This window comes from Aedes albopictus, chromosome 2 (genome assembly GCF_035046485.1).
Source record: "Aedes albopictus strain Foshan chromosome 2, AalbF5, whole genome shotgun sequence".
NCBI lineage: Eukaryota > Metazoa > Arthropoda > Insecta > Diptera > Culicidae > Aedes > Aedes albopictus.
The window spans coordinates 40,180,001-40,207,359 of record NC_085137.1 but is presented as its reverse complement, the minus strand read 5'-3'; the positions used below and the strand labels follow the sequence as shown (position 1 = coordinate 40,207,359).

Sequence of the window (27,359 nt, the reverse complement as noted above, 5' to 3'; positions counted from 1 at the left end):
TCGAAACTTTGGATTCAGTTTCGGAGCGGGCCTCTTTTATGTTCGGAAAGATCAAATCGAACCTAATCCCACACACGAAAGGTCATCCCCCGGCTGGCGTTCGGCTTTGTTTGCTTATCCCGTGTTTGTACAGAAATCACCCGATTTGGGACGCGGTTTTATCTACGTGGTTTCAATCTACGTTGAGCTCAAAAGTTTCCATTTACACTGTTAATCCACGTCAATAGGACGCTACAGCCAATTTTTATCCACCATTCAGGTTCAGGCCGTTTCACAATCAGTAGAAAAAATTGTTTGCAAATAATGAGGGGTAAAATCAAAGACATACTTTTAACCAAAATTAGATGCACGTATTTGAAGAAAAGGCCCATAACCGATGCGTTAAGTTACTGTTACATAAAGAAAAAAAAATGTGATTGAAAGAAATACAAGAAATCGATGGTGGTGATTAGAACAGATGGGTATCCTTGATACCTACTAATGGCCATGCGTCCCCATATGTTTATGAAGCCTGTATCCGCAATAATCGGGACACAGAAATATGGCTGTAACTCTGCAATAGATATATTAAAATTGTTTATATTTTGCCTGGTAATATCTTAAGATGGGTTCATTTCACCTGCAAAATTTCATGTGAATCGGTGAAGTACTTTTTTTGTAGCAATGAAACAGTAGGGGCTGTACAATTGAATTTTGTACAGCCCCTGGTTTAGCTCGTCAGCGGTGTAACTTTTGAATTTGATAAAGGGAATGGCTGAAATTTTTAACACAAATCTTTCAATCTACTCTACTTGCACAGGCAAAATTTCAAAAAAATCTATGCACTATCAAAAATTTTATAGTCGAAACATATATTGGGGCTGACCGTAATTTTAGCCCTTCAGACAACAATTAGTGAGCACCTCTTATTGTTTCGATTGTATTGTTGAAAGTTCTACACCAATAATCATCAAATTTTGCAGGATTATTACACACATAATCAACTACATTCTGAGAAAATTTCACGAAAATTGACATAGACATTCAAAAGTTATGAATAGGCAAGCATCGCACATAAAAAACATGAAACATTTTCACTAACACCATCCCCTATAAACACCATTAACTTTCAATCCGATTGATAAAAGTTGATGAAATTTTGCAGGTAAGTGTCTCTATAAGTATCATAACTGCTCACGAAGGTTCATAATTATCCTCACAGAACTTTGAATTGTAGCGGAAAAGAACCATCTAGGATACGAATGAAAATTGGTGATAATTGTACAAAATCTCAAAAACCACATCTGTTTGTTTCTCACCTACAATTAAAAGTAATGCATCTATTTTTATGAAATTTTGCACAAATAATAAACATACATCAAAGAGTTCTCAGTCAACTTTTGGCCAATTTTTATTGACTCAGTACAGAGTTACTGTCATATTTCTGTGTCCCGATTATTGCGGATACAGGCTTTACAATGGATCGTAAATATGGAACGGATCTCGCATCCCTAATTAGCATCCTGAATCGAGAGATTGCTGTATGTTATCCATAGCTTTGGGTCCTCAATCGATGATCATGTCAAACGTTCAAATAGAATACAATGACGTCGAGGCAACGTTATCTTTGTAGGCAGATAGATTGATGATTGAGGACAAGATACAAACGACGACAGCTGGCCCTTTCTCAAACACGCGCTTCTCCCGCCTACCCATCTACTGTGAAGCATTCACCCCGATTGCGTTCCACAAAGCCCCCAAGATTTGATTGGTGATGAACCGAAATTGAATCACAAAAGAAACATAATTGATTAACTGATTGAGGGTCCAGTGAGATACATATGTTGAGCAACATGTTACGAGTTTTTAATCCATGAACAAAAACAGACATAAACAACAAATTAGCAAGATGAGCGTGCTCCTCTGTCTAGTATTGTTAACTTGTGCAGAAGTCAACGACTTCCTTCCTGATGCAAAATATTGTCCTCAATTTCTTTCGCACTCGCGTGTTGTCCTACTTAGTCCAGATCCAAAGCGAGCGCACGAGAAACGTATTCTAGTAGCTAGTAGGTGGGACAGTAGATAGGTACTAGGTACTTGGAAGCAAATTGTGCCTTAAGTGAGAGGGAAAGTGCACCACGACGACGACCGACGGAAACATCCGGATGGACGACTACGACACGACAGAATTGCATCACTTGAATTGTGGCACTCATGATGATGATTATGGCTGATGGATGTGTTCCTACGAGGCTGGAGGGATGGTGTTTGGAAATGGAAATGGATCGGAATGGCGCCTACGACCACTAATGGATTATTTCATTGCTGATTGGATTGTGCATATGTAACCAATGGCATGTAGTATCATTCAATTTTTATATAGTATCCCGACTAGAAAATTATTTCAAGCTTATATCATATTATGTTATGATGTTATAAACTAGATGCAGGATGATGTTGAAATAGCAAAAATTGTAACAAAAAGTACACTGGTCTAATTACACTAGTTTACAAAATAAAACGAAAGTCGTGAACTTCTGTCAACGACCAAAATTTTGGAAGCATAATTTAGCGCTGATTTCGAAACCGAGCTTAAAAAAATTTAAAGTAGAACAGTTTTTAAGAAACTGTTATTGACTAGATATTCCCCTAACAAGCCCAGGTTAATCATCATCAGTTTTTAAGTTTTAGCTCAATATCGAGTTTTACAACTTTTTAAAATATGGAATTTAATAAAATTCAAATATCTTGCGTTTTGATCAACCAATTTTAAATCTTTTTCCATAAATTAAAAGCTGAATATGATACCATTCGATCATCTGAATGTTTTACGTCAGATTGATAAAACTCAAGATATTGGCGAGATTTGGGGACCTTAAATTTTAGCAAAATTTCTAAAAATATATGAAGAAATGTTGCAGGAAAAAATTCAGCTCAATCGGAGCATTGATTACGGAGAAATAGATGTGCGAAGTGAGCGACTTTGCTTAAAAATAGAACAAAAATCGATTTCAAATCATCAACCTTGTATGAAAAGTCGAAAAAAATTCCGCTCTACTGTAATTTTTTTCCTTCGCGTTTTCGAACTCAGGGCATGATTCTACACCAAAAACGATCATCAGCTTACCGAGTTCAAAAATGCTGTAAACTAGTGTTATGATAATAACCTCTTTTTTATAATCAGATCAAAATTATAACAAAGAATAATTATCGAGAGATCGCAGTAAGCTGTGCGCGCGGACGGACGTTTCAAATTTTCAGTCACGGTTTTTGTTGTCTTTGAATTCAGCTGATAACTTTTTATTTTCGCTTGTGGTTTGATGTAAAGCTATATTATTTAACACATGTTTAATAGTGAAGTGAACTGTGCAGACCTACGTGCGACTATTATAGTGGATCTCGTCATCCCCGGACCAGCAAACACTTCTCGGTGTTGGGTGATTGCTTCTCCAATAGAGCAGCATCCTCAGTAGGTTCCAGCAGCATTCGGCGGATCTACGACGCGTTGTTGGTTCAACCGAAGAGTTTCGAAACTAAAACAATGCTACCGAAGTCACTGAAGAAGGAAAATAGTTCACCAGCTGCCAGCGGATCCAGCGAACTGGGTGAGATCTCTCCATAGCAGTGATGTTTAGAAATATGTTTATATTCTAATAGTGGAACCTATGATAAGAAGACCTTTTGAGGCACTTGACTGCATTGATTAGGATCATAATAATAACAATAATAATCCTGTCGCATTCCATACCTATAGTGAATCCTTGCAAAAATTCCAACTCCTTGCTATTCACGGGGGCGTCGATGAGTCGCTGGCCTCTCGTTAAATAGATACCATCTTTTCCTCTTTATTCCTTCCCATCCTCGTAGGAAAAATCGTGTTTCTTTTCGTTTCAGAGAGCGATCAATGACGCTTAAGCCAAGGCTTATTAGCCAGGACACAGTGAAAATGCCTGTGCCCCATCCCTGAAGTAAGAAGGCCCATGGAGTGACAAAATCTCTTAGCTATGCCACTCCCAACGTAGCTGTTTAAACTCACTACACTTACACTTACACTCACACTAACTTATCCACTTGATCTACTCTAATACACATACACAATCTGAATCTTGTTGTATAACTCGCTTATAGTGATTCCCAAATCAACCCATTCCAAATATCCAACTCCTTGACACCTATGGGAGTGTCGGTGAGTCGCTGACCTCTTGTAAAGTAGGTGTCATATCATCACATTTTTCCTATCCTCGTAACGGAGAAGATAGGCATGGCCGGCAATGGAAGTTTTAATGATTTTTTTACTTCAACCTCTGATTGGATAGCTGTTCTTTCCCAAATAGCATTCCATAAGCAATTAGAATGGGAGTATTAAAGTTTTAACATGACAACTTTCAGTATGCAATCTATCAATCACGCAACGCAACGCAACGCAAAGTTGTATAAGAAGTGTTATTTAGCGCTTTACTACTAAACTTTTTCTTTCATCACTATTGGAACGCAGCCTTCCAACCCCAAACAACATGACAGTAGACAGCAGTGGAAGCGATTTCTATCTCATGTGATACTGGGCATGATAACGCCTATTTAGAAAAGTCCGCTTACTTAAAACAAACCTGCATTTAATCGTTAGTGAAAGTCTTTGATAAATCCCTGGAGGAACTTTTTGAGAATTTACTGGATGAATCCCCGAGGAAATTCTCAAAAGAACAACTAAAGCATTCCCTGGAAATATTCCTGGATAAATTCATGATGTAATATCTTGACGAATCCCTGGAGAAATTCCGTGAGATATCCTAGGAGGCATTTCCACCGGGAATGCAATAGTATTCCTTATGAATTTCCTATAGGGTTTCATGGAATAAACACATAAGGAATTTGGAGTCTCCAGTTAGCCTACTAGTAAAGGCAAATCCTAGTAAGAATTTGGGATGAATTATTGGTGGAATACCGAAAATCTCGAAAAGACATTTCTAAGGAATTATTTGTAGAAACTATAAAAGGTTTTTTTCTAAAAAAGTCTGAGAATGACATTGTGTAGAAATTCCATCAAAATGTGCTGAACAAATTCCAGTTGGGAAAAGTGAATCTTGGCAAATACTCATTGAGCAGAAATAGTTGAATTTTGGAGCCGTTTTGGAGGGATCCTAGTAGGGATGACTGGAAGAATTCCAGTAGATTTTTTTAGAGGAATGACAGACTGAATCCTTGAAAAAATCTCTGGAATTCCTTGGAGAATCATAAAGAAATCACAGCTGGAATTCCAGTAGGAGTCACATCAAGAATTTTTGGAACAATTGCATCAGTAGAAATTTATAAAGGAATCATTGAAGGACCCTTGAAAAAAAATCTGGAGGAACTCCTAAAGAATTCGAGGATAAATCCTACCTCTTGTGATTTATCCTCGAATTCTTGAAGGAATCATGAGGAATTCATGAGGATCTCTATCAGGAACCCCTGGGTAAATTACCAAATATATTCTGGAGTAATCCCAGGATAGGAATTCCTAGAGACATCATCTGATGAAAAAATCTGCAGTTTCCACAACAGTAAATGAAATGATGAATAACCCAGCTCCTGGGGAGATTTCTTGTAATCACATCAACAGATATCGTTTGACCAGATATGAACAAGGAAACAATCTTGGCTTATACGATATTGTAATCAGCTCAATGCGTTTGAAGGTGGTCGAAGAAAAGTAGACCTAAACGCGTCACGCAAATAATGCGATTATCAACGCTTCACCGAAAATAGCCAATCTAACTATGCATATAAATTACCGCGGTGATCAAACCCAGTCCGATAATACGTTATTGGTTTAATGAATTTGACTTACATATTTGTTCTTACTTTTTATTAAATAGGAGAAATGATGTATTTTCGGAAGTTTTGTTCTATTCGTCATTAGAGGTTTTTCAAACCTGCTGAGCTCTGAGGTGGGCTCAAATCCTTTACAACCAAGCTGAATTATACGACCAAGTGTTAGACAAAAACGCCTCCTGACGAAGAAAACAAACCTGCTGATAATGCCCAAAGTCACCCTATATAAAATACTATGATTCCAAAAAAATACGTAAGAAAGGCTGAGAACCACTGTTGGGTGAATAAAATGATCTTGACGACAATTTTCATTCCAAAATACACCGTCATTCGGGTGACATTGGGCCTAGAGGGTGACATTGGTCCATCGATCCAACGGATTCAGTATAAGTCAGAGAATCCGACGGGGGATGCAAAGTATCTCGAAATTATGTATTCTAGTAGTTTAGCACACAATATGAATTCCCGTCGTATTCTAAACGTACGGAATAGTGGACCAATGTCACCCCACTTTGGCCCAATGACACTCCGCACGGGGATACATTTAAAACTAGATTTTGGGAAAAAAAATGTTTTGCTTCGATATTATGTAACTTCGATATAACGCAACAAAAATAAAAATGTAGTTACGTTATATCGAGGTATGACTGTATTAGGACACTGTTACCTACCAAAAAGAAAAAAATGTTTTGGGTCATTCCCACAACATCATTTTGAAACATACCAACTCTCATCTCCGCTTATGTTCGTCCGATTTCAAAAACTTTAAAGCTCGAAAAAAACTTTAATATAATTTTCAAGAAAATTTTCCACTTCTTCTGAAAATTTTGCCTTTGGTAGTGTTGCAAACATTGCTGCTGCACAACAGATGGATAAACCGCTATTTCTATGAAAGGTATATGCAACTAAGGGCGTACCAGGATATCTTGGGGCTATTTCAATGGGATCCCAGAGGCTTTTAGAGAATACCAGAATGTCGCAGGGCCGTTTTAGGGGGACTGAGGGTCGTCTCAGAGGGTTTTGCTGAGTTTTAGGGGGCTCCAGGGAGCCTCAGGAGCATTCCAAATCACGCAAGGGAATTTCAGAAGGTCTCCGGGGTGTTTCAAGGGTTCGTTACGAGTTTCAGGGGTTGCCGAGAATCTCAGAGGAAATCCATATGGTCTCAAGTACGTTTCAGGGGTTTCAGGGATAGCAGGTGATCAAAGGGCCGTTTAAAAAGGGGCCCATGGGCTTTCAGAGGATACCAGGAGATCTCAGGGGCGTTTCAGGAGGAGTGAGATTCCTTGGGTTTCAGGAGCCATCATGGGGTCTCACACGCGTCAGTCTCTGGGGATTATTAGGGGTCTTCGGGGCATCTTAAAGGGCTACAAGGGTCTAAGAGGGTTCCAGAGGGCCTCAGGGGTGCTTCAAGGGTTATCAGGGAGTCTCTGTGGCGATCCATGAGTCTCAGGAGCGCTTCAGCAGGGGGTCTCCGGGGCATTTCAGAAATGCGTGAGGGGTGTGAGGGGGCTCCACTGGGTTTTAGAGGATTCCAGGGACGTTTCAAATGGTATCTGGAGGTCTCAGAAGCGATTCACGGATTTTCAGGGAGTCTGAGGGACCCGGCTTACAGCGGCGTATCAGTACTTGGTACCTGGTGCTTTCAGGGGCGTCTCCGGAGGACTGAGGGGGATTCCACGGGGTTTCAAGGCCTCAAGGGTATTTCAAGGGGTCTCACAAGTTTTCAGGGGCTCTCATTGGCGTTCTAGGAGATCTGTTGAGGTACCTGGAGGTCCCAGGAGCATTTTAAGGGGTCCCAGGGGGTAGGGATCATACATAAAGTATGTACACCACCAGAGGCGCGGCCACGTCCAATTACGTGAAAAACAGATGGTCCGGTCTGACTTAATGCCGACCAATTGATAAAGCATCTCCTAGAAAAATCTTTGCGTCCTTGTAGCAGCTTATTTTGTTGTGCTAAGAAAAGTCTTTGTGGGATCTACCTGGAGCAATTTTTTTGAGATTTTAGATTTAGAGATTCTAGAGCAGTGAAGAGAATTGTGAGACAAAAGAGGCACAAAACAAGCAACAAAGAAGGCGCGACGATTACTCTTTATCCCTACTGGTAACAGATAATGTCATGATCTCGAAAAATTTTGTTGCAGACAAAACGGAAGCTGAATTTGTTGCGTACTTTTCAACTCGTGAATAATCAATTATTACTAACTCAAAGTCGAAACTGTTTAATGATAGATTTTCAGCAGAGTTGCAGTGTTTACCGACTCGAAGTTACCGTTCGATAATCGCAATACAAGGCTTAAAAATCCCCAAACTCGTGGAATACGATGTTTATCCTATTATTTTCAAGTTGAGACAATCTTATGTCGCATTGGGTGAATTGTCGCAACAAATACAGGTTGTGACATTGTCATTATTGTTGCGCGATGGCTGAATTTTGATTCACTGATCTGGAGTAACTATTGGAGAAATCGTTCACAAAAGCTCAATTATTTAAAAAAAACCTCATTCACAGAATCTCCGAAAATTTTTCATAATAACTTTTTGGTTAAACTTTTTACAGTACTTTTTATTGAATCCAAGCCAAATTTTGTGTCTACTTCTTGGTTTCTAAATTCTAGTTTTCCAAGTTTTTGAAGTTCCACTAAAGAAATCCAGGCAGGATATATCATTTGAAAAAAAAAATGTGAATCGTGGAAGGATTTGTTCAAGGAAGCCAAAAGAAACTTCTTAATTCTTATATAATACCTATTCCTGCGAGAATGCTATATCTTCATGTGCTTCACTGAGGAGTTCACTACGGTATTCCGTAGCCAAATTTTTATACTTCAGAAGATTGTTTGATACAAAAGTTTTCTCCAAGTTAACGATTGTAAAGGAGAATATTTCATTGTGTATATATTGAAATTCTTTTTGGTTTTCCTTGAAAAATCATGGGTAGGACAATACATGGACTGTCCTACCCAGCATGTTTTGTGGGTAGGACATGCCCTACCTGTCATACCCACTCCTCGCGCCACTGTACACCACGCTAAGAGGGTGGGGGGGATATGTTTAATTGACAACCAATGTATAAAGTATGCGAAAACCCTATACGAAGAAGGGAGGGGGTTGAACAATCCCTATTTCAGCTCAGGGGAATTTTAGGAGGTCTCAGAGAGTTCCCGAGTGGCTATGTGGTGCTTCAGTCTATTCAAACGCTCCTGAATTCCTTGTAATCCCTTTGAAGTACCCCTGAGAAACCCCTGAGATACCTCCAGAAAAAAAACCGTTGAAACCCTTTAGAGCTCCTGAAAGCTCCCGCTGCTGACAGGCGCAGCATTGAGATTTCAATGTTGATATTATTCCTTTACATGTACTGGAAAAACAACAATAATGTTTCGCCTCACTTTATCTAGGGTATTGTGCGTTGCATGAAAAACATAAATATGGCGACTAATTTGCCAAGGCCCGATGGTCGAAATTCAATCGCGGGACAAATACCACGTGCTGTCGAAGCAGTCATCACATCACCCGGCCATGTGGCGGCCACTTTTAAAGAATCATCAAAGACCGTGATGGAAAATTTAAATACAGGTTTGTTTCCAATAATACCAAAAGCTACTCCTCTCCTCTTCTTGGCGTAACGTCCTCACTGGGACAAAGCCTGCTTCTCAGCTTAGTGTTCTATGAGCACTTCCATAGTTATTAACTGAGAGCTTCCTCTGCCAATGACCATTTTGCATGTGTATATCGTGTGGCAGGCACGAAGATACTCTATGCCCAAGGAAGTCAAGGAAATTTCCTTTACGAAAAGATCCTGGACTGACCGGGAATCGAACCCGTCACCCTCAGCATGGTCATGCTGAATACCCGTGCGTTTACCGCCTCGGCTATATGGGCCCTTTACCAAAAGCTATATTAATTGAATGCTTACAGCGCCACCTAGCGGCAAAAATCGAAAACTTAAGATTTCTGCATACATTTAGTCAAGTTTTCCCATACAAACTTCAAACTCGTTGAAGCCCCCTAAGACTTAATAAATTTCGCTCAGTTTCTGGGAGTAAAAAAACTGATTCAGTAGGTAAGGCATTTTTTGATTTTTTTTTTTTTTTATAAAAATATGGGCCATCCTAATACGGAGTCATGGAGTGATGGCGTTCGCTATGGCTAATCAAAATCCAGATGACGTTTCTAAAAATTAGGTTCCAAAAACCTAACTCACTGTTATTGTAGCTGTGTAAAACGAAATCTATTCGTTAAAAATTAATTTGAAAATTGCTGAATAAACAATTAATACCGATGGAGACAAACCAGCCTTGGGCTGAAAGTCTCGATGATAAAGACATAAAAAAAGCAATATCGTCAGGCTAAAACTCAATAATCGTTTTTGCAAACGTTTGAAGACTGCCAAGGCCGAGAACACTACCTCAGCCGGTTTGAAACATCAATAGCCGTAAAGAACATCAGATTACCAAAAAAATATCAACATTCATAAACAAATGAGATCATCCAGGAGAAAAATTTTACTTATTATTTTGAAATGTTTCATCTCCTTTAACCAAGATCGCTTTCTGAACTTGTTTTAAAAGTATGATAGGTATTATTGAGTATCACAGAACCCAAAATAATAAGATAGGATATCATTCCCTAATTAAATAAAAATAAACTACGGAACACATTTAGGAAAAAAAAGAAGCTATGCAAAATAGTTCTAACATTGTAGGATACATATACGGACATAATATTTAAACGCAGAATTGGCTTGAAAAAAAATGGGAAAGCGTTTTGTAACGTATACTCTAGGGCACATAATAGATTTTTTTTTAAGAAATAGATCATTCAATACTACAAACCTGCAATACTACTGAAGTTAGCCTCGACTGGGCTAGGACCTCGCGAATAACTGTGTATGCTGGCTACAAATGAAATATTGGCATCGCATTTATAAGTTTACTCAATGCACAAAATTGTACATAAACGAAGTTTTGATACTAGTTTTTTTATTTTATGTGTTCTGTAAAATTGTTTTTTGAAATAATTATTACGCAGTTTTTTAAACAGCCACAATTCAATATATTTACGACGATGCTTATTGTTTTAAATAATAAAAAAATCATTTAAAATAAAGTTTCTTGTAAGAAGTTATTGCGTATATAAGACTTCTGTTTTTAAATGTCGATTCTCTTTTCATAATCGAAAATAGCTACAGTATTCTTCAGTAAAGTTGTTACATGGAAATTTTAGAATTTAACATAAAACAAGTCCAAGAATCTTCAGTTTTATCTGATCAATTTTAATTTAGGTGATTTAATAAAAACTTTATATTCTGAACCATATTATGAACGTAGCAACAAAACAACTTTAATCTACACATCTTTCTCTCGAATAAAAACTGGAGAACAGTATAGACTCTTTCAGAAATTATAAATACACTTTGTTTTTTTTTTTAAATTAAATGAACTGTTCTAATGATTTTTACCATTTTCTTTCAGCATATTGTACTCCATATTTTTATATTTCTATTCAATTATCTTGATATTTTAAAGAACAGTCGAGTTCTCTAACAAATAACTTAATTTTTCAAATTTGCATTTGCACAAAGGTGTTTTTTAATGATTTCAAAACTATTTATCACAAAATACCAAAAATTATCTAAATTTTTATCACATTCGCTTTCTCAACAAGTTCTCTAATGAATGCCGTGATCAAAATTTGGGAAAAATCGATAAAGGCATTTTCACAAAATTTTCCGGAGATCAAGTTTCTTATTTTTTAAGCTTTTCTACGGAACATAAGAACTACCACATAGTTTCTTAGCTTTCCTGAACGCATTTAATCTAAACAAACTTATTTTTTTAGCTCATTCGATCTTTCAGATGGCAAAGCTTGTCATACCATAAAAATGAATGCAGTAAGCAGTCATTAAGACATTCGTTTGCTTAACGTTTGTTGCTACTGGTATTGTTGAGTAATTTGAAACAAAAAAAAATGTATTCAGAAGGCCCGTAATGGTGGTTCTTGATCAAATATTCCAGTAAAAATTACTCTTACCAATCGAGAAATATCTTTTATTATCGATACAGCACTTTTTATTGTGTTTGGAAATTAAATAATTTATCTGTGAGATATTTTTTCTTTTCTACTATGTTACATTTTTTGACCACAAAAAATGTGCAACTTCAAAATTTAATCATCTAGTTTACAGAGCCCCATTTTTTAACTTTTACCAGAAACATCAACAAAATGGGTATTATTTGCTTCGTTAGCAAGTATACTATAAGAGCTAGAAGAAACTTTTTTAGATATTGTGCTCAAATTGAAATGACAGCTAATCGTTAGTGTATTTATAATTTCTGAAACAGTCTATAATACAAGCATTGCAATGTGCATCGCCATAATGCACATCACATAAATAAGCATCGCCCAATGGCAACGATGACCCACTTCTTCCTTCATATTGAGCTACGCACAATTTGCATTCTCGGTGCAACCAACAAACCGAATCGAACCAAAGTCAGTTATGTCACTGTTCGTCAACATCGTCGTCATCGCTGCTGCGTTGGTTAAACGTTTCCGAACCGAACATCCCGCACTCGTCAAGGATATCAAGTTACACAGTTTATTACTACAGCAGTCTGGTCTTGAAACGGAAGATATCATCTGATATCGAGTGTCTTCTCCGGTAATCGACTGGAATTCCAATCAACTCGTACCACCATGAATGAAATGAATTTGCTATACTGTCGTAATTCCGCAAAGTGACGTAAGCGACATTAACAATATTGGTATATTTTTGGTTATTATACATCTAGCTCTTGATTATTTTCTAAGTTTTCTTTCATAGATGCTAGATTACGACTAGAACTTACATCCCTGTACACTGAAGTTTTTTTTTACGACGGTAATGGTCTCGCGTAAAAAAAACAGCGTAAAAAAAACCGCGTTATTTCAAGACCCGTCGTAAAAAAAACCGCGTTATTTCAAAAAACGTCGTAAAAAAAGTCAAGTCACGTTAGATGTGGTGCTGAGTATTTCACGCGTGTTTTTGAAAAAACACGGATTTTTTTTACGACGGTTTTTGAAATAACGCGGTTTTTTTTTTTTACGACGGGTCTTGAAATAACGCGGTTTTTTTTTAGGACGGACCGCGTAAAAAAAACCGCGTAAAAAAAACCGCGTAAAAAAAACTTCAGTGTATAGCAGGCATACCTCAAAATACGTCGAAGCTTAGAATGTCGCTTACTTCACTTTGCCGAATTACGACAGTATAGATGGCCCCCTTGATGCCCCCTATGTAACCATTCAAACAGAAATAAGTAAAAAAAAATGAATCGTACTCACCATGCAGCCGGGCGTGTTCGAGTTCGACCTGCTGGAACGACACCATGCTCGGGTCCTGCCGGATCTTGGTCGGAAGGGTTCGCCATAGTTCCAGCGATGCCTCGGTCACCTCACTGATCGGAACAACGGAAACGGTTCGCTTTCGTTTAGTTTTCTTCTTGCGCTTCTTTTCGGGGGCTCCCCCCGCGCCACCACTTGGTTCACCCGACGAACTGGTCGTGGAAATTTCACCCGCCGAAGGACTGGCGGGGGATAGGACGATGGTCGGGGACGACACCGATCCACCACCGGTGGTGGACGTTTCGGTCGTGTCCGACGGTGGATTCCGGCGTCGCCGGAATAGGTTCAACTTGTCTAGGTAGTCCATTGTTTTGTGGAAGGCCTCGCGTGGGCCTTCAACTCTCACTAACAAAGTTAAAGTTTCACTTCAAAAACACTTCAAGATTTAAAAGTCTGCACGATGCACACCATTTCGATCGCGGACGTCCTCTGTCGAATAAATATTATTTAGCCTTTCAATTAAATACACAAAAGCACAGCCGCAGCCGTTTCCTTTCCGTGGAGGAAAAGCCGACGGGCTTTCGGTGTGTACATCCGTTACGGGCGGTATTTTCTTTGCAAATAAAACGAACGAGAACGTTGTTGGGGCGAAGAAAGGCGTAGGACTGTTGCTTCTAGTGACTGGCTGGCTGACTGAATGAAGCCGAACGAGCGACCAGACGACGACGTCGTCGATGGCCACGATTTGCAAGGAATCTGATGGCGGCGAACGTGGGGCTGATGATGCGATGCTTTGATTAGGGTGGTTCTTTGTGCAAAAAGAATTTGGACAAATGATGGATGTCTGAAAGGAATTTTATCCCAAAGGATTACATGTAATGGGCACTTTTGAAAATGCCAATCATTCCAAAATAGCAGATGATATTCACATCATTTGATTGCGTAGTCATGTTGTGATTGACAACTGTCTCATCACTTTTTGCGTCGTATTTTTTTTTTTTTTTTTCAATAGCTGTAATCTAGTGGCCAACGTTTCTGATTCGTATGCAGGTCCTGAATTCAATCCCTGGTCCGTTCCCATCCTCCTACTTCGCATATTTCTATCTAGTTCTATCAATCCATGTCACGGAATTCATATGTTCATAGCCATTGCCAGAACCAGAAACGGATTTAGTAGACACGAAGTTACTCCATGTCCAAGGAACCCGAGTAGGAACGAATAACTGACACATAACTGCAGCATACCAAAGTCAGGTATCATAGCAGGACAAGGTATTGGTCGGTTATCCAGGTATTGAAAATAACTTATTTTGGTATTTTGTAGACATTGATAAAATACCTCAACGAGTTATTGGTTTGGTGTTGAGGATTGCTTGAGGTATTATTCAATTATGGAAAAATTGCTTTTGTATGGAATAATCACCGATTATTAAAGCCTGTATCCGCAATAATCGGGACACCGAAGCACGGCTGTAGCTCTGTAATGAATCGGTAAAATTGGCCATATATTTGACTGAGAACTCTTTGGTGTAAGTTTATTATTTGTGCCAAATTTCATAAAAATCGATGCATTACTTTTAACTGTGGGTGAAAAACAAACAGACGTGGTTTTAAGCATTTTGTACAATCATGATCAATTTTCATTCGCATAATAGATGGTTCTTTTACGCTACAGTTCAAAGTTCTGTGATGATAATTATGAAATTTCGTTAGCAATTGTGATACATATAGAGACATTTTCTTGCAAAATTTCATCAACTTTGATCGATTGGTTTGAAGGCTACTGGTATTGATAGGGGTGAGTGTTAGTGAAATTTGTTCGTGCTGTTCATGTGCGACGTTTGCATAATCATAACTTTTGAATTTCTCTGCCAATTTTCATAAAATGTTCACAGAGGTAGTTGATTATGTGTGTATTATGCCTGCAACATTTTATGATTATTGATATAGTACTTTCAATAGTAAAATCGATACAATAAAGGGTGCTGACTAATTGCTGTTCGAGGGGCTAAAATCTCGTTCAGTCCCAATACATGTTTCGACTATAAAATTGTTGATAGTTCATCGATTTTTCTGAAATTCTGCCTATGCAACAAATGTAGATTGAGAGGTTTGTGTTCAAAATTTCAGCCATTTTATTTACCAAATTCAAAAGTTACAGCGCTGACAAGCAAAACTAGGGGCTGTACAAAATTCAATGGCGCTTATTCTACTCTCTCATTACTAAAACAAAAAGTACTGCACCGATTCACATGTAATTTTGTAGGTGAAATGAACACATCTGAAGATGTTATTAGGTCAAATATGAGCAATTTTAATGTATCTATTGCAGAGTTACAGCTGTGTTTCTGTGTCCCGATTATTGCGGATACAGGCTTTATTTAGGTATTGTCATACCTGATGTCATTATTCACGCGTTATGCACAGAATACACACCAGTTATTATTTTAGGTATTTTACCTCTTATGCAGGGCTTCTTAATACTTCATTAAGGTTGCAGGTATTCCGTTTATTCATATCTGAGTTTGGTATTCTTCAGTTATTTTCTCCTGCTCGGGAAGTGAAGGAAATTTCCTTTACGAAAAGTTTTTGGATTGATTGGGAGTCGAACCCGTCACTTTCAGCACGGTCATGGTAAATAACCCCACTTTACAGCTATAGCTATAAAGAGCCCTAACGTGAACCCTCTGCCTCACTTAAGTCTCAAAAACACTGCGACACCAAAACATGAACCTGTGCAAACGCAGAGGACTCAACGGCAGGGATGGGAACAGTCACTTGCAACGAGTTGCATTCACTTGCTATTTTCTCAGCTCAGAAGAGTGTAATCAAGAAGCGATGTGTGAGCGACTTTTACCGTGTGATTTTGTCTAAAACTTTGCCGAATAGAGTAGGGGTCGCACACGAATCCCAAGGTCGTGAGAGAGTTGTGAAAGCGACTCTCCACGAGGTGAGTGTAATTTACATTCACCTCGTGGAGAGTTGCCTTCGCAGCAGAGATGCCAGATTGTTTTAATCAAAAATCTGTATCAATACAGATTTTCTGTATCGTCGTATTTGAGGGTATAGCAGACACCGAGAGTCCTAAATTTCAATAGAAACTAATGAATATGTTCTACTTTTTGACGGTGTTTAATTTTAACTGGTATTTTTTTTTAAACATGTGTGAAAATGCACAAACTTTCATAAATTCTTCCAAGTTTAAGCAACAATTTATAAAGTTTTCATTGAATTTATTGAAAATAACTTCAAATTTTATGATTTCTGGAGAAATCTGTATCACATTTCAAAAATCTGTATTTTTCTGTACTCTGTATCTTGTCTGTATAGAAGGTCAAAAATCTGTATAATACAGAAAAATCTGTATATCTGGCATCTCTGCTTCGCAGCTACGTCACGACTTCGGTATACGTGTGCGACCCCTACTCTATTCGGCAAAGTTTTAGACGAAATCACAAGGTAAAAGTCGTCCATACATCGTTTCTTGTTTGCACGCTTCAGAGTTGAGAAAACTGCAAGTGAGTGTAACTTTTTCCAGGTGAGTGTTCCCATCCTTGCTCAAGGGTCTGCCGTGGGCGATTCCAATCAACATTTCCCTCCCCCTTTCCCACATTGACCAGCAATGTGACGTAGCAGGCGCCATTCTCGCCTTAAATAGAAAATCACAAACTGAAGCTGCCTACCCGAGTAGAATGAAATAACAACAGTATAAGCAGCTGTGTTATTTGGGCAAAATAACTGAATAGTAGAATCGATTATTTTTAAATTATTAACATAGCATATTATGTTATAAACTTGTCTGTCATAAGCGGCAAAATAACAAATATCATAACAAAAAAATATTGCTGGAAAACCATTTTAATAACTTATTTTGTTAATTTCAATAACAACTTAATAACAGTGAATTCGGAATATATTTTAATAACAAATTTTGGAATTAATATGTTACTGATATTAATCGGAGAGCAAAATTTGTTATGATATCAAACTCGTAACTAAGTCAGTTATAATACTTATTAAATAAAACTATTCACTTTGTCACACAAACCCGCCAATAACATGGGTTTCATAACTCTGTCGTAAGAAATATTGTCAAATGATCGATAAATACTATATTCAGTTTTTAATTCATTCTAAGAGATTTGAAGTTGTTTCACTACAATGCAAGATAGTTGAACTTTAGTAATTTCTAAAATTTCAAATAATATCGAGAAGCTCGTACCGAAACTTAAGATTTTTCAGAATGCTCAACAGTTTTGCAGAACAGTTTTGGAATATTGAAAATATTTCACAGATTATTATAATTTTTCTGAAAAACTTCATTTTAATTGTTCCGATTTTTTCTTGGATTCAAGAAATATGTCGAAAATTTCTCCTGGATTCTACAAGGATTCCTCCAAAAATTTTGCTAGATTTTCTCCTACTCATCCTCTGACGATTCCTACAGGACTATCACCAGAAATTTCTGCAATATTTTACCCAAAATTCCTCCATCGATTTCTCTAATGATTCCGTCGGAAATTCCCTCTATGTTTATTAAGGGACTTCCTGAGGAATTTTTCAGGAATTTGTCCTATAAATCTTCCACAAATTTGCCGACAGATTTCGTCATAAACTTTTCCATAAATAACTCCGAAAAATCTTCCAGAAACTTCTTTAGGAGTTCTTCCACGGAATCTTTCGCGGATTTTCAAAGGCTCCTCTAGAAATTCCTCCAGAACGCTGCATAGAATCCCATCAAGGATTTTTTCAGAATTTCCTGTGATCATTTCTCCCGAAGTTCATCTTAAGATTTCTCTGAAATTTATTTTGAGAATTTTACCGAAGAATTCTCAAGAAATTTTTCAAAGATCCTGCCAAGAATTCCAATAACTGCTCAGCAGAATTAGTTTTGGAATTTCTAAGAAGACTGCACCAGGAGTTCTTTTAAAGACTTATTTAAAAATATTTCCTATAAAGTTGTCGGCGATGATTGAGATATTCCAATTTAAAATCACCCTATTGACCCTTAACAACCTCTGAGGAAACATATGGTCGCCATAGCCGTTTTTCTCGGTAGATCAATCATATCCAAATCTAAATTGGTCTTGAATCTCTAGGAGAAACGTGTTTTTACGTATTAGATTTCTTTTTTTTTGAAAAATGGTGCAGAAATCTTCATAAACAGATAAACGCCTTAAAATATGCAATTCTTATAATAACCCGAAAACAGATTATAAGACAAGCTGTATTTTTTTTTGTGGAGTATGTGTTTAGATTTAACTACATCTGTCAATAATCTGAAAACAGTAGGCCATAGAATTTCGACGTCTGTGAAAGAGATGTTTTTTTTTAACCAAACAACTTTCTCGAAGAAAGCAATTTTCTATAGCGTCACGGTCTAAAGTTGGACGCTGGCACAACCTTTACTGATATTATTACAATTGGTCTAATATCTCAAAAACACCAAAATATATCTCTCCAAATTTTTAACAGTATGTTTGCCTAGGTTTGATGTGTATTTGCTGAAATTTTCAGGTTGCTATTTTTTTGCGATTTGTAAGATATTACATGAAAAATTACACCATCTTTTCGATTTTTTTTTTTTAATTTTCCATGGTAATATTTCACCAACTTCTGTCCGAAAGTTATTATTTGACACATCTGCATCAGAAAATATTTTAAATGCACATGGTTTCTCGTAAAAACGCTTCAGCAAAATTTAAGCTCATGGATGATAGAATCACCACACGGTATTCATTTTTTTTGTTGTCTGCTTCGATTTTTTGAAAAAAAAAAAAAAAAAGGAATTTTCAACTATGGCCGTAATTTTGCCCCACCATACTCTATACTCATTGTTTTATTGAATTGTCACAGCCTTTCATTGAAAGAATCCTAGAAAATGATAGAATCGACTAATTCTATCATTTTTCTTGTCATTATCAATGCTTGCAGCACATCGAAGATGTAATTCAATAATTGAAGTGGCCAGGGCTACTGTGTAGCGTTTTTCTGTGGATTTTAATGCCACAATTAAGCTAAAGAACGGGAAATCTCGTACCAACCGCTCAGCATAGTAAGTAGTATACATAAATGTGGAGTAAATACGTTGGGAGTGACTTTGCTAAGAAAGTTAATGTCATTCCGTCGATGCTCTTCATCCTGGGATGGGGCAAAGGAATTTAACCCTTATGTCCAGGCTGAACAGCCTAGGCTTAAGCGCCATTACTCGCTCTAGATTTATTTCTGAAAAGCCATGCAAGAAAAACTAGAATTAATTGGGATGAATTTAACAGGGTTTTAATAGTTACATAGAAGAGTAGCTTATTTTTTGAAGATATATGTTATTAATTGATTAATTTGATTGAGGGTCTTTAAAAAATTCTTTAAAAGTCATACAGACGTAATACTTAGAACAAATTGCACTAAAATCCATCGTTATGAAAACGTGATCGCCGAAATGATTTGGTTGATCAATGGCAGGTGGCAGTAGTGAGCAGACGTCAAACAGGTACATACAGAAAATAGACAAAATGATCGGGACAGGCAAAACTTTCACTTTTCAAAAAATGTTCACCTAGCTGTAACTTTTCGAAAAGTGCACCAAATATTCTCAAATTTTTACTGTAAGTTCAACAACTAGTTGTGTATCAGTGGTACAAATTTGGGCCATTCTCCACGAAGTTATAAAGATTCTTGAAAAAGGTAAAATTATCCGATAGCTAACTTTGAGCTGTTATATCTCCGGATTCAATGAACCGATTGCAATGAAATTTTGATCATTCATGACTTATATAATGAACTCTGGAAAACAGGAAAGTCAATTAGAGGGAAATTAAATGAATGGATAATATGGTTTTTTATTAGAAAAATAATCTAATCGTTATATTTTTTTTCCATGTCAAAAACTTTAATGCACTTTTTGAAAAGTTACAGATAGTTGAACGTTTTTTGAAAAGTGAAAATTTTGCCTGTCCCTATAATTTTGTCTATCCCCTGTAAACTATGTGAGTTCAAAGTGTTCGTTTACTATTTCATATTTGAACTTGAGAAGGATGGTCAATGGAAAGCAAATAAAGTGTGACATCTGTATAGCTTTTGTTTTCTACAAGTTCTTGAAATTTCCTGAAACATTTTCATGGATATCGTTTGAATCAATTTCATTTGATGAATATTGTCCAATAGAAATGAGCTAAACAAGTTTCTGGCATACTTGATAACTTTATTTAACGTTCCTTCGAACCACCCTCAAGTGGTTCCCAGTTGCGTGACGAACATTTTCCGAGTCCTTCTATTCATTTCTTCCGCCAGGAAAATCGACTTCATCATCGCACCACCGCCCGACCGATGGGGGCACAAAAATAGTACCTGCCATGCCACCCCGTTTACCACTTGAACCTTTGAGCGACGTCGACGACAACGCTTCGGTCCAACAGGTAACCTACCGCACCGGTAGGTAGGCACTAGGTAGGCGTCGTCATGTAATTGGAAATAGATGAAGATTATAGAGCGGAATGAAAAGTTTTCACCGGCTTTGGAAGAGTGCGCTTGGTTGAGACTAATGAATCTGTTTGAGTTGAAGCTTGCCAAAAAGCGTTGCTCATGGCAAGTTCAATTATGGCGGGTAGAAGGGGTTGCTTTTGATTGAATATTTGTGACAATTTGCGTCATTGTATGATGTAGCGGAAGCGTGACGAAGTAAGTGACGCAGAATATTCGTTTAAAGTTACCTAGTCTAAGCTACGGTTTAACTCTCTTATATTAACCTATCTCTCCAACCCGAGATTTCATATATTTTTTCTCAGTTATCTAGTTTACCCACTATAACAGGGTTATGCCTAGATTATTTTTTGTTTTTTTTTTAAGTGTGTAAAGTAGTGATCACACATTGATGACGAATTTCGCGCCAACCCTTCTATGGGGCTGGCAGCACCCTCTCAGAATCGAACGAAACTTTGTGGGCATAAACAATAGGTCTTTCTAAGCAACTTTGCATATTTTGTTTTTCGAAATTTTTCAAGAGTAACATTTGAAAAGGACCTAATTTTTTTCACAGATTTTTTTCATGTCGATGTAACTCAAAAATGACAAGACCTACAAAAAAGTGTTGTATCGCGGACTATCGTGAAATTCCATGAAGTTTTTTCCAAAAAAATATCCAAAAAATACAAAATTGATTCCTACACTGAAAAATAAAGGTTTTAAAAATTTAAATTGATATTACAAAAAACCCTATGTTTTTAAATCGATGATTTTTTTTTCTGGAGAAAGGTATTTCAATTACCTACATTTTCTCCGAACAATGTTGCTGTGGCATATTTAAGGAAAAAAAGTTTTTCTAACAAAAACTTTTTTCATGTCTATATTGAGTGAATATTTTTCATCGTGTTTCGTGCCAACATGGCCATATATAGATTCAGTAGCCTCTAATCAACCAATGAAACTATATGGATGTTTAACAATTTGTTTAAGAAGCAATTTTGCATAATCTAACATTTATCTAGACTAACATTTGAAAAGGGCGTATTAGGGTGGCCCACACTTATATGAAAACATAAAATTCGAAAAATGACAAGTTTTACCTCCTGTATCGATTGTTTTGGACTCCCAGGAGCTACGATCAGCATTAGAGCGAAATCGATTTAGTGTAGGGGTGATACACAAATTATGTCACCCAAAATTCGGCTTTTTCAACCTCCCTTCCCCTCTGTCACGCTTTTTGTATGGGACTTCACCACTGTTTGTATGGGTCGTCACGTTCTGCAAAACCTCGCCCCTCACCTCCTAAATCAGTCTAGTCAGCTTCCCAGGAAAGCCGTTTTCGTCCATGACTCTCCATAGCTCTGCGCGGTCGATACTGTCGTATGTCGCTTTGAAGTCGATGAACAGGTGATGCGTTGGGACCTGGTATTCACGGCATTTCTGGAGGATTTGCCGTACGGTAAAGATCTGGTCCGTTGTCGACCGGCCGTCGATGAAGCCGGCTTGATAACTTCCCACGAACTCATTTGTTTTAGGTGACAGACGACGGAAGATGATCTGGGATAGCACTTTGTAGGCAGCATTCAAAATAGTGATCGCCCTGAAGTTCTCACATTCCAAATGGTCGCCTTTCTTGTGAATGGAGCAGATTACCCCTTCCTTCCACTCCTCCGGTAGCTGTTCGGTTTCCCAGATCCTGACTATCAGCCGATGCAGACAGGTGGCCAACTTTTCTGGGCCCATCTTGATGAGTTCAGCTGCAATACCATCCTTACCAGCTGCTTTGTTGGTTTTGAGCTGGGGAATGGCATCCTTAACTCCCTCAGCGTGAGAGTTGGTTCATTTCCGTCCTCCGCTGCACTGGCGTCGTCGTTTCCTCCGTTGCCGTGGGCTCCCGTGCCTACGTTCTCCACGTCGTTCAGGTGCTGATCGAAGTGCTGCTTCCACCTTTCGATCACCTCACGTCCGTCCGTCAAGGGGCCTCCGTCTTTATCCCTGCATATTTCGGCTCGCGGCACGAAGCCGTTGCGCTTCTGATAGAACTTCCGTGTTTCTTGGGAACGGCACAGCAGTTCCATTTCTTCACACTCCGCTTCTTCCAGGCGGCGCTTTTTCTCCCGAAAGAGGCGGGTCTGCTGTTTCCGCTTCTGTTTATAACGTTCCACGTTCTGTCGAGTCCCTTGCTGCAGCATTACCGCCCTCGCTGCATTCTTCTCCTCCAAAACCGTTCTGCACTCTTCATCGAACCATTCGTTCCGTCGATTCCGTTCCACGTACCCGATGGTGCTCTCGGCTGCGTCGTTGATGGCTGCTTTCACTGTACTCCAGCAGTCCTCTAGAGGTGCCTCATCGAGCTCGCCCTCGTCTGGCAACGCGGCCTCGAGATTCTGCGCGTATGCTGAGGCGACATCCGGTTGCTTCAGCCGCTCTAGGTTGTACCGTGGCGGTCGCCGGTATCGTACATTGTTGATGACGGAGAGTTATGGGCGCAGTTTGACCATCACCAGATAGTGGTCGGAGTCGATGTTGGCGCCACGATAGGTCCTGACGTCGATAATGTCGGAGAAGTGCCGTCCGTCAATCAGAACGTGGTCGATTTGAGATTCCGTCTGCTGTGGTGATCTCCAGGTGTAACAATAAAGGAGGCTGTGTTGGCAAAGGTGCTACGTATGGCCATATTTTTGGAGGCGGCGAAATCAATGAGTCGTAGGCCGTTTTCGTTCGTCTGCTGGTGGGCGCTGAACTTACCAATCGTCGATCTGAATTCCTCCTCCTGGCCTACCTGAGCGTTCAAATCTCCTATGATGATCTTGACGTCGTGGCTTGGGCAGCGATCGTACTCGCGTTCGAGCTGCGCGTAAAATGTGTCCTTGTCATCATCAGTACTTCCGGAGTGTGGGCTGTGCACGTTTATTATGCTGAAGTTGAAGAATCGGCTCTTGATCCTCAACCTGCACATTCTTTCGTCGATCGGCCACCAATCGATCACGCGCCTCTGCATATCACCCATCACGATGAAAGCTGTTCCCAGCTCGCGTGTGTTGCCGCAGCTCTGGTAGATGGTATGATTACCTCTAAACGTTCGCACCATGGATCCTGTCCAACACACCTCCTGCAGCGCTACGATGCCGAACCCGTGGTCCTTCAGTAGATCGGCGAGTATGCGGGTGCTCCCAATGAAGTTGAGAGATCGGCAGTTCCACGTACCGAGTTTCCAATCGCAAGTCCTTTTTGTTCGCTGGGGTCGTTGCCGTTGGTCTCGGTTCGTATTATTCTATTGCTGATTTTCCGTTACAATGGTTTTTTACGGCTGGCTCGTAGGGCCTGACACCAACCCCCTACTTTCCGGAGGACCATAGTGCACAGTTGAGCTTAAAGTCCTTCCCTGGCACTCGGACGTAGATCAGCCGCCCCTAACATGGGGATCAGACGCTGTTGTGAGCCGCTCCTCCTGGAGAACAGACGCTCAGGATTGCCGAAGCAAACCCCCCCTTCCCTGTCAGCCTACGACCAAAGTTCCCACCGGGGTTGGTTACCCGATCTTCCCTAAGGTTGCTCATAGTTTCCGGCCGGTACCGCGTGGAGGTCGGGATAGGATTTGCTGGGCAGAGGCTAGTGGATCACAATGGGATCTGAATTGCGCAGCATACCCAGCCTTTACCGTGCCTATTCGTGCACATGAAGAGTATGGATCAAGGAATCTTCTGATTTTTTTGTGGTGGAAAATGTTTTTCGTTTCTGCAGAAACCATTTTTGAACAAAATTTCACAAAAAAAATGGTTTCCGCAAACATTTCAAAAAAATTCAGAAGATACCTTGATCCATACTCTACATGTGCACGAAAACCGATTTTGAAAATATACTGAAGTTTTTTACGCGGTTTTATTTACGCGGTACCGCGTAAAAAAAACCGCGTTATTTCAAAAAACGTCGTAAAAAAACTGAGTTTTTTTCAAAAACACGCGCAAAATAGTCAGGATTACATCTAACGTGACTTGACTTTTTTTTGACTTTTTTTACGACGTTTTTTGAAATAACGCGGTTTTTTTACGACGGTTTTTGAAATAACGCGGTTTTTTTACGACGTTTTTTGAAATAACGCGGTTTTTTTACGCGTTTTTTTTTACGCGGGACCATTACCGTCGTAAAAAAAACTTCAGTGTATTGCTTCGTTATTTAATGAAAAATCAAAAACCAAAAAAATGAGGTAATGCTTCCAGTTTCGCCTTAATGCTAGAACTAGGTAACTCGTTTTGACAAGTGCAGGTAAAAATGGCTGGTAAAACTTATCCTGCAATAAAATATACTCTTTGTTGGTTTTAAAATATGAAACAATGTGTGTTATTAAAGATTCAATTGACAAACTTTTATTTATTGTGGTGTACGTTCAGTATAAACAATTTTTTTGCGATTTCGCAAAACCAGTTACCTAGTTCTAGCATTAAGGACAAAAGTCTTGAAATCCCGCTTCAACAGTGCATCAGAACTTCAAACGCACAAATTTCAAGAAGCAAGCTTCCAACAACAGTGTATTTTGTTATTCTGTTCTAGCTCAGTTGTATAAGCTTAAAATAAGAAGATCAGGTGCTCTGGTTTTGTTTACGAAGAGATTTGTGTACTCGAAATCGTGAGTAGGTGCCAAAGTCGGTCATTGTGGCGGCCATTTTGGGATTATAACAAGTCTGTCCTTAAGGGGACGATGTTATGATCCTGCCCGGAAATTGCGTCCGCTATCTACAAATAGGCATTCTGACAGGCATCAACAAGATGGCAGATATTAAATTTCAGAACATTAACCAGCTTTACGACATTTCATCAATCAGCACTCGCTTCAAACACGTGTCAGCATACTGGTAACTTTTTCCAATAAATTCAAAACTTCTCTTGAAACCATCCCTCCGTCACCCTCAATTAACGTCATCTACACGCGTAACTACGGCGCTTCAATCTGTATTTAATTAATTTGTCATAAAATCCCCTTTTCCTCTCCCACGGCGCCTACAACAAAAGTTTTCTCCAACACGAAGCGAAACAAGATTCCTCAGAAAAAGCCCTAATCATAGCTAAATAATTTTACGACGTTAATGGCCCAATAAAAATAGCATCCTCCGTCCGCCCTTCGTCATTCATGGTTCATCGAAAGAGCATGTAAACAGATATATCCCCTTCACACCCCTTTATTAAGCATAGTTCTCCCAATTTCATCTTACCAAAACATAGAATTAACGCGTTTGTTAGAAGTGTGCATACGTATGAAAACAAAATATACATAATCAATCGGTGCTGTAATCACATGTTTTCGAATTGGATGAATTTAGGAGCGTAGGATTACTAATGGCACTGAAACCCTGTTTGGGGTAAAGGAAAGAAACTTTCATCGTTGTCTGTTTTCATCTCGTATGATCTGGGAGCAACTGATACCCAGTGTCGGGCCTCCATGTGGGCGGTAAAAAAAATACTTACTGAAACGGACGACCTACAATCATAAGTGGTCGGAAAATGGAAGTGTTATAAACTTCTAATTGCAAGAAAACGATAAGAGATAGAAGTTTGATGTCAAAGAATGAATTGTAGAGTGGAGCAGGGGCCACAACTTTGCCAAAGACCAATCGGTTCAAAGATGCCATTTCATAGAAAATTCAATAATCTTTCGAATAAGAGTAAAAAAAAACTGCGATAAGTTTGACCATTTTAAAGTTATAGCCAGTTAAGGCAATAAGAGTCAAAAACATGGGGAGTTCAATAACTACGTAACAGTTGAGATTTGACCATATGCGTAGAACAATTTTTTTCACCATTTATGGTCCTCTATCACCCTTTAAAAAGTTTGCACTCAGGAACCTAACACCTTGTATAAAAATGAGTTTGGAAACCTTTTGAGGCAACAAAACTCACGAACGGATGAACAAATCAGCATGACTCTTGCACGGTTTGATTCGTATTCATGAGAACTGTGTTTATAAACAAAAAATTGCAAAAAAAAAACTCAAAAAATGAGAAAATTGATAAAGTACTGAGTTTTTAGGAGTTGGGAAGAAAATCGAAAGTATCAAAATGAAACCAATCTAAAGTGCGGTGCTAAAATGAACCTAGCAGGTGTTAAACCACCACCACATGGCAAGACAAAGTTTGCCGGCACAGCTAGTCCTGGATAAAAATTAACAATTAAAGCTATGGAAAAACAATTGAAAAACATCAGATTCTTATGTTAACAATAGTTTCTTGTGAATATATTATACAGAATTTTTAAATTTTGATTCTTTACAATGATTACAATAGGTTTACATTAGATTTCATGGTTACACGGCCAAATAATAGATTAACATTTGAATTCATTGTTACTTTTGGATTCAGCATTCAAACCAATAGTTTACAATAGAATGCATCAGCTACATTGTAATGTACTGTACGTCAAACCGGTGCATCGAAGGGGAATGCCAAGTCGGTGGTTTCGAAAGATAATATTTCCGATATATGCGCACGATCTGGATTGGTTCCTGCGAAAAGGATAGGAGCACCGCTGCAAGGGCTGCATGAGGGCCAAGTAATATAAAGGTTTTATTATAAAAAGAAAATCCAAATCCCCTTTCGTTTCGTTAACATCTCCCTTTTGGTGAAACATATTACTGAATTAGAACTATCTTTTGCATTTGGTCGCTTTGGAAGGTCTTTTAATATAGGGTCGCTCTTTAAGCCTGGAACATATGCGTGCGTTTGAGTCAAATTCTAAAGTTACCCCATGGATTAACTATCAAATTCGATGCAATTGCATACTGTATTCCACAAGC

The 27,359-nt window shown here is 38.6% G+C and overlaps 1 protein-coding gene across 8 annotated transcripts in view; it reads right to left on the bottom strand.

The window, feature by feature from the left end:
- Positions 1 to 27,359, bottom strand: part of LOC109621841 (P protein) — a 51,400-nt gene that overhangs the window by 12,509 nt on the left and 11,532 nt on the right. For 7 of the 8 annotated variants that reach the window (XM_062849505.1, XM_062849504.1, XM_062849506.1 and 4 more), the window contains exons 2-3: positions 13,111 to 13,599; positions 10,623 to 10,685 (exon numbers count right to left, since the gene is read on the bottom strand). In XM_062849505.1, coding sequence (XP_062705489.1) covers positions 10,623 to 10,685; positions 13,111 to 13,477 — 430 coding nt within the window. In that variant the 5' untranslated portion in view covers positions 13,478 to 13,599. The remainder of the gene's footprint in view (positions 1 to 10,622; positions 10,686 to 13,110; positions 13,600 to 27,359) is intronic. The other variant, XM_062849511.1, reaches the window with a different exon arrangement.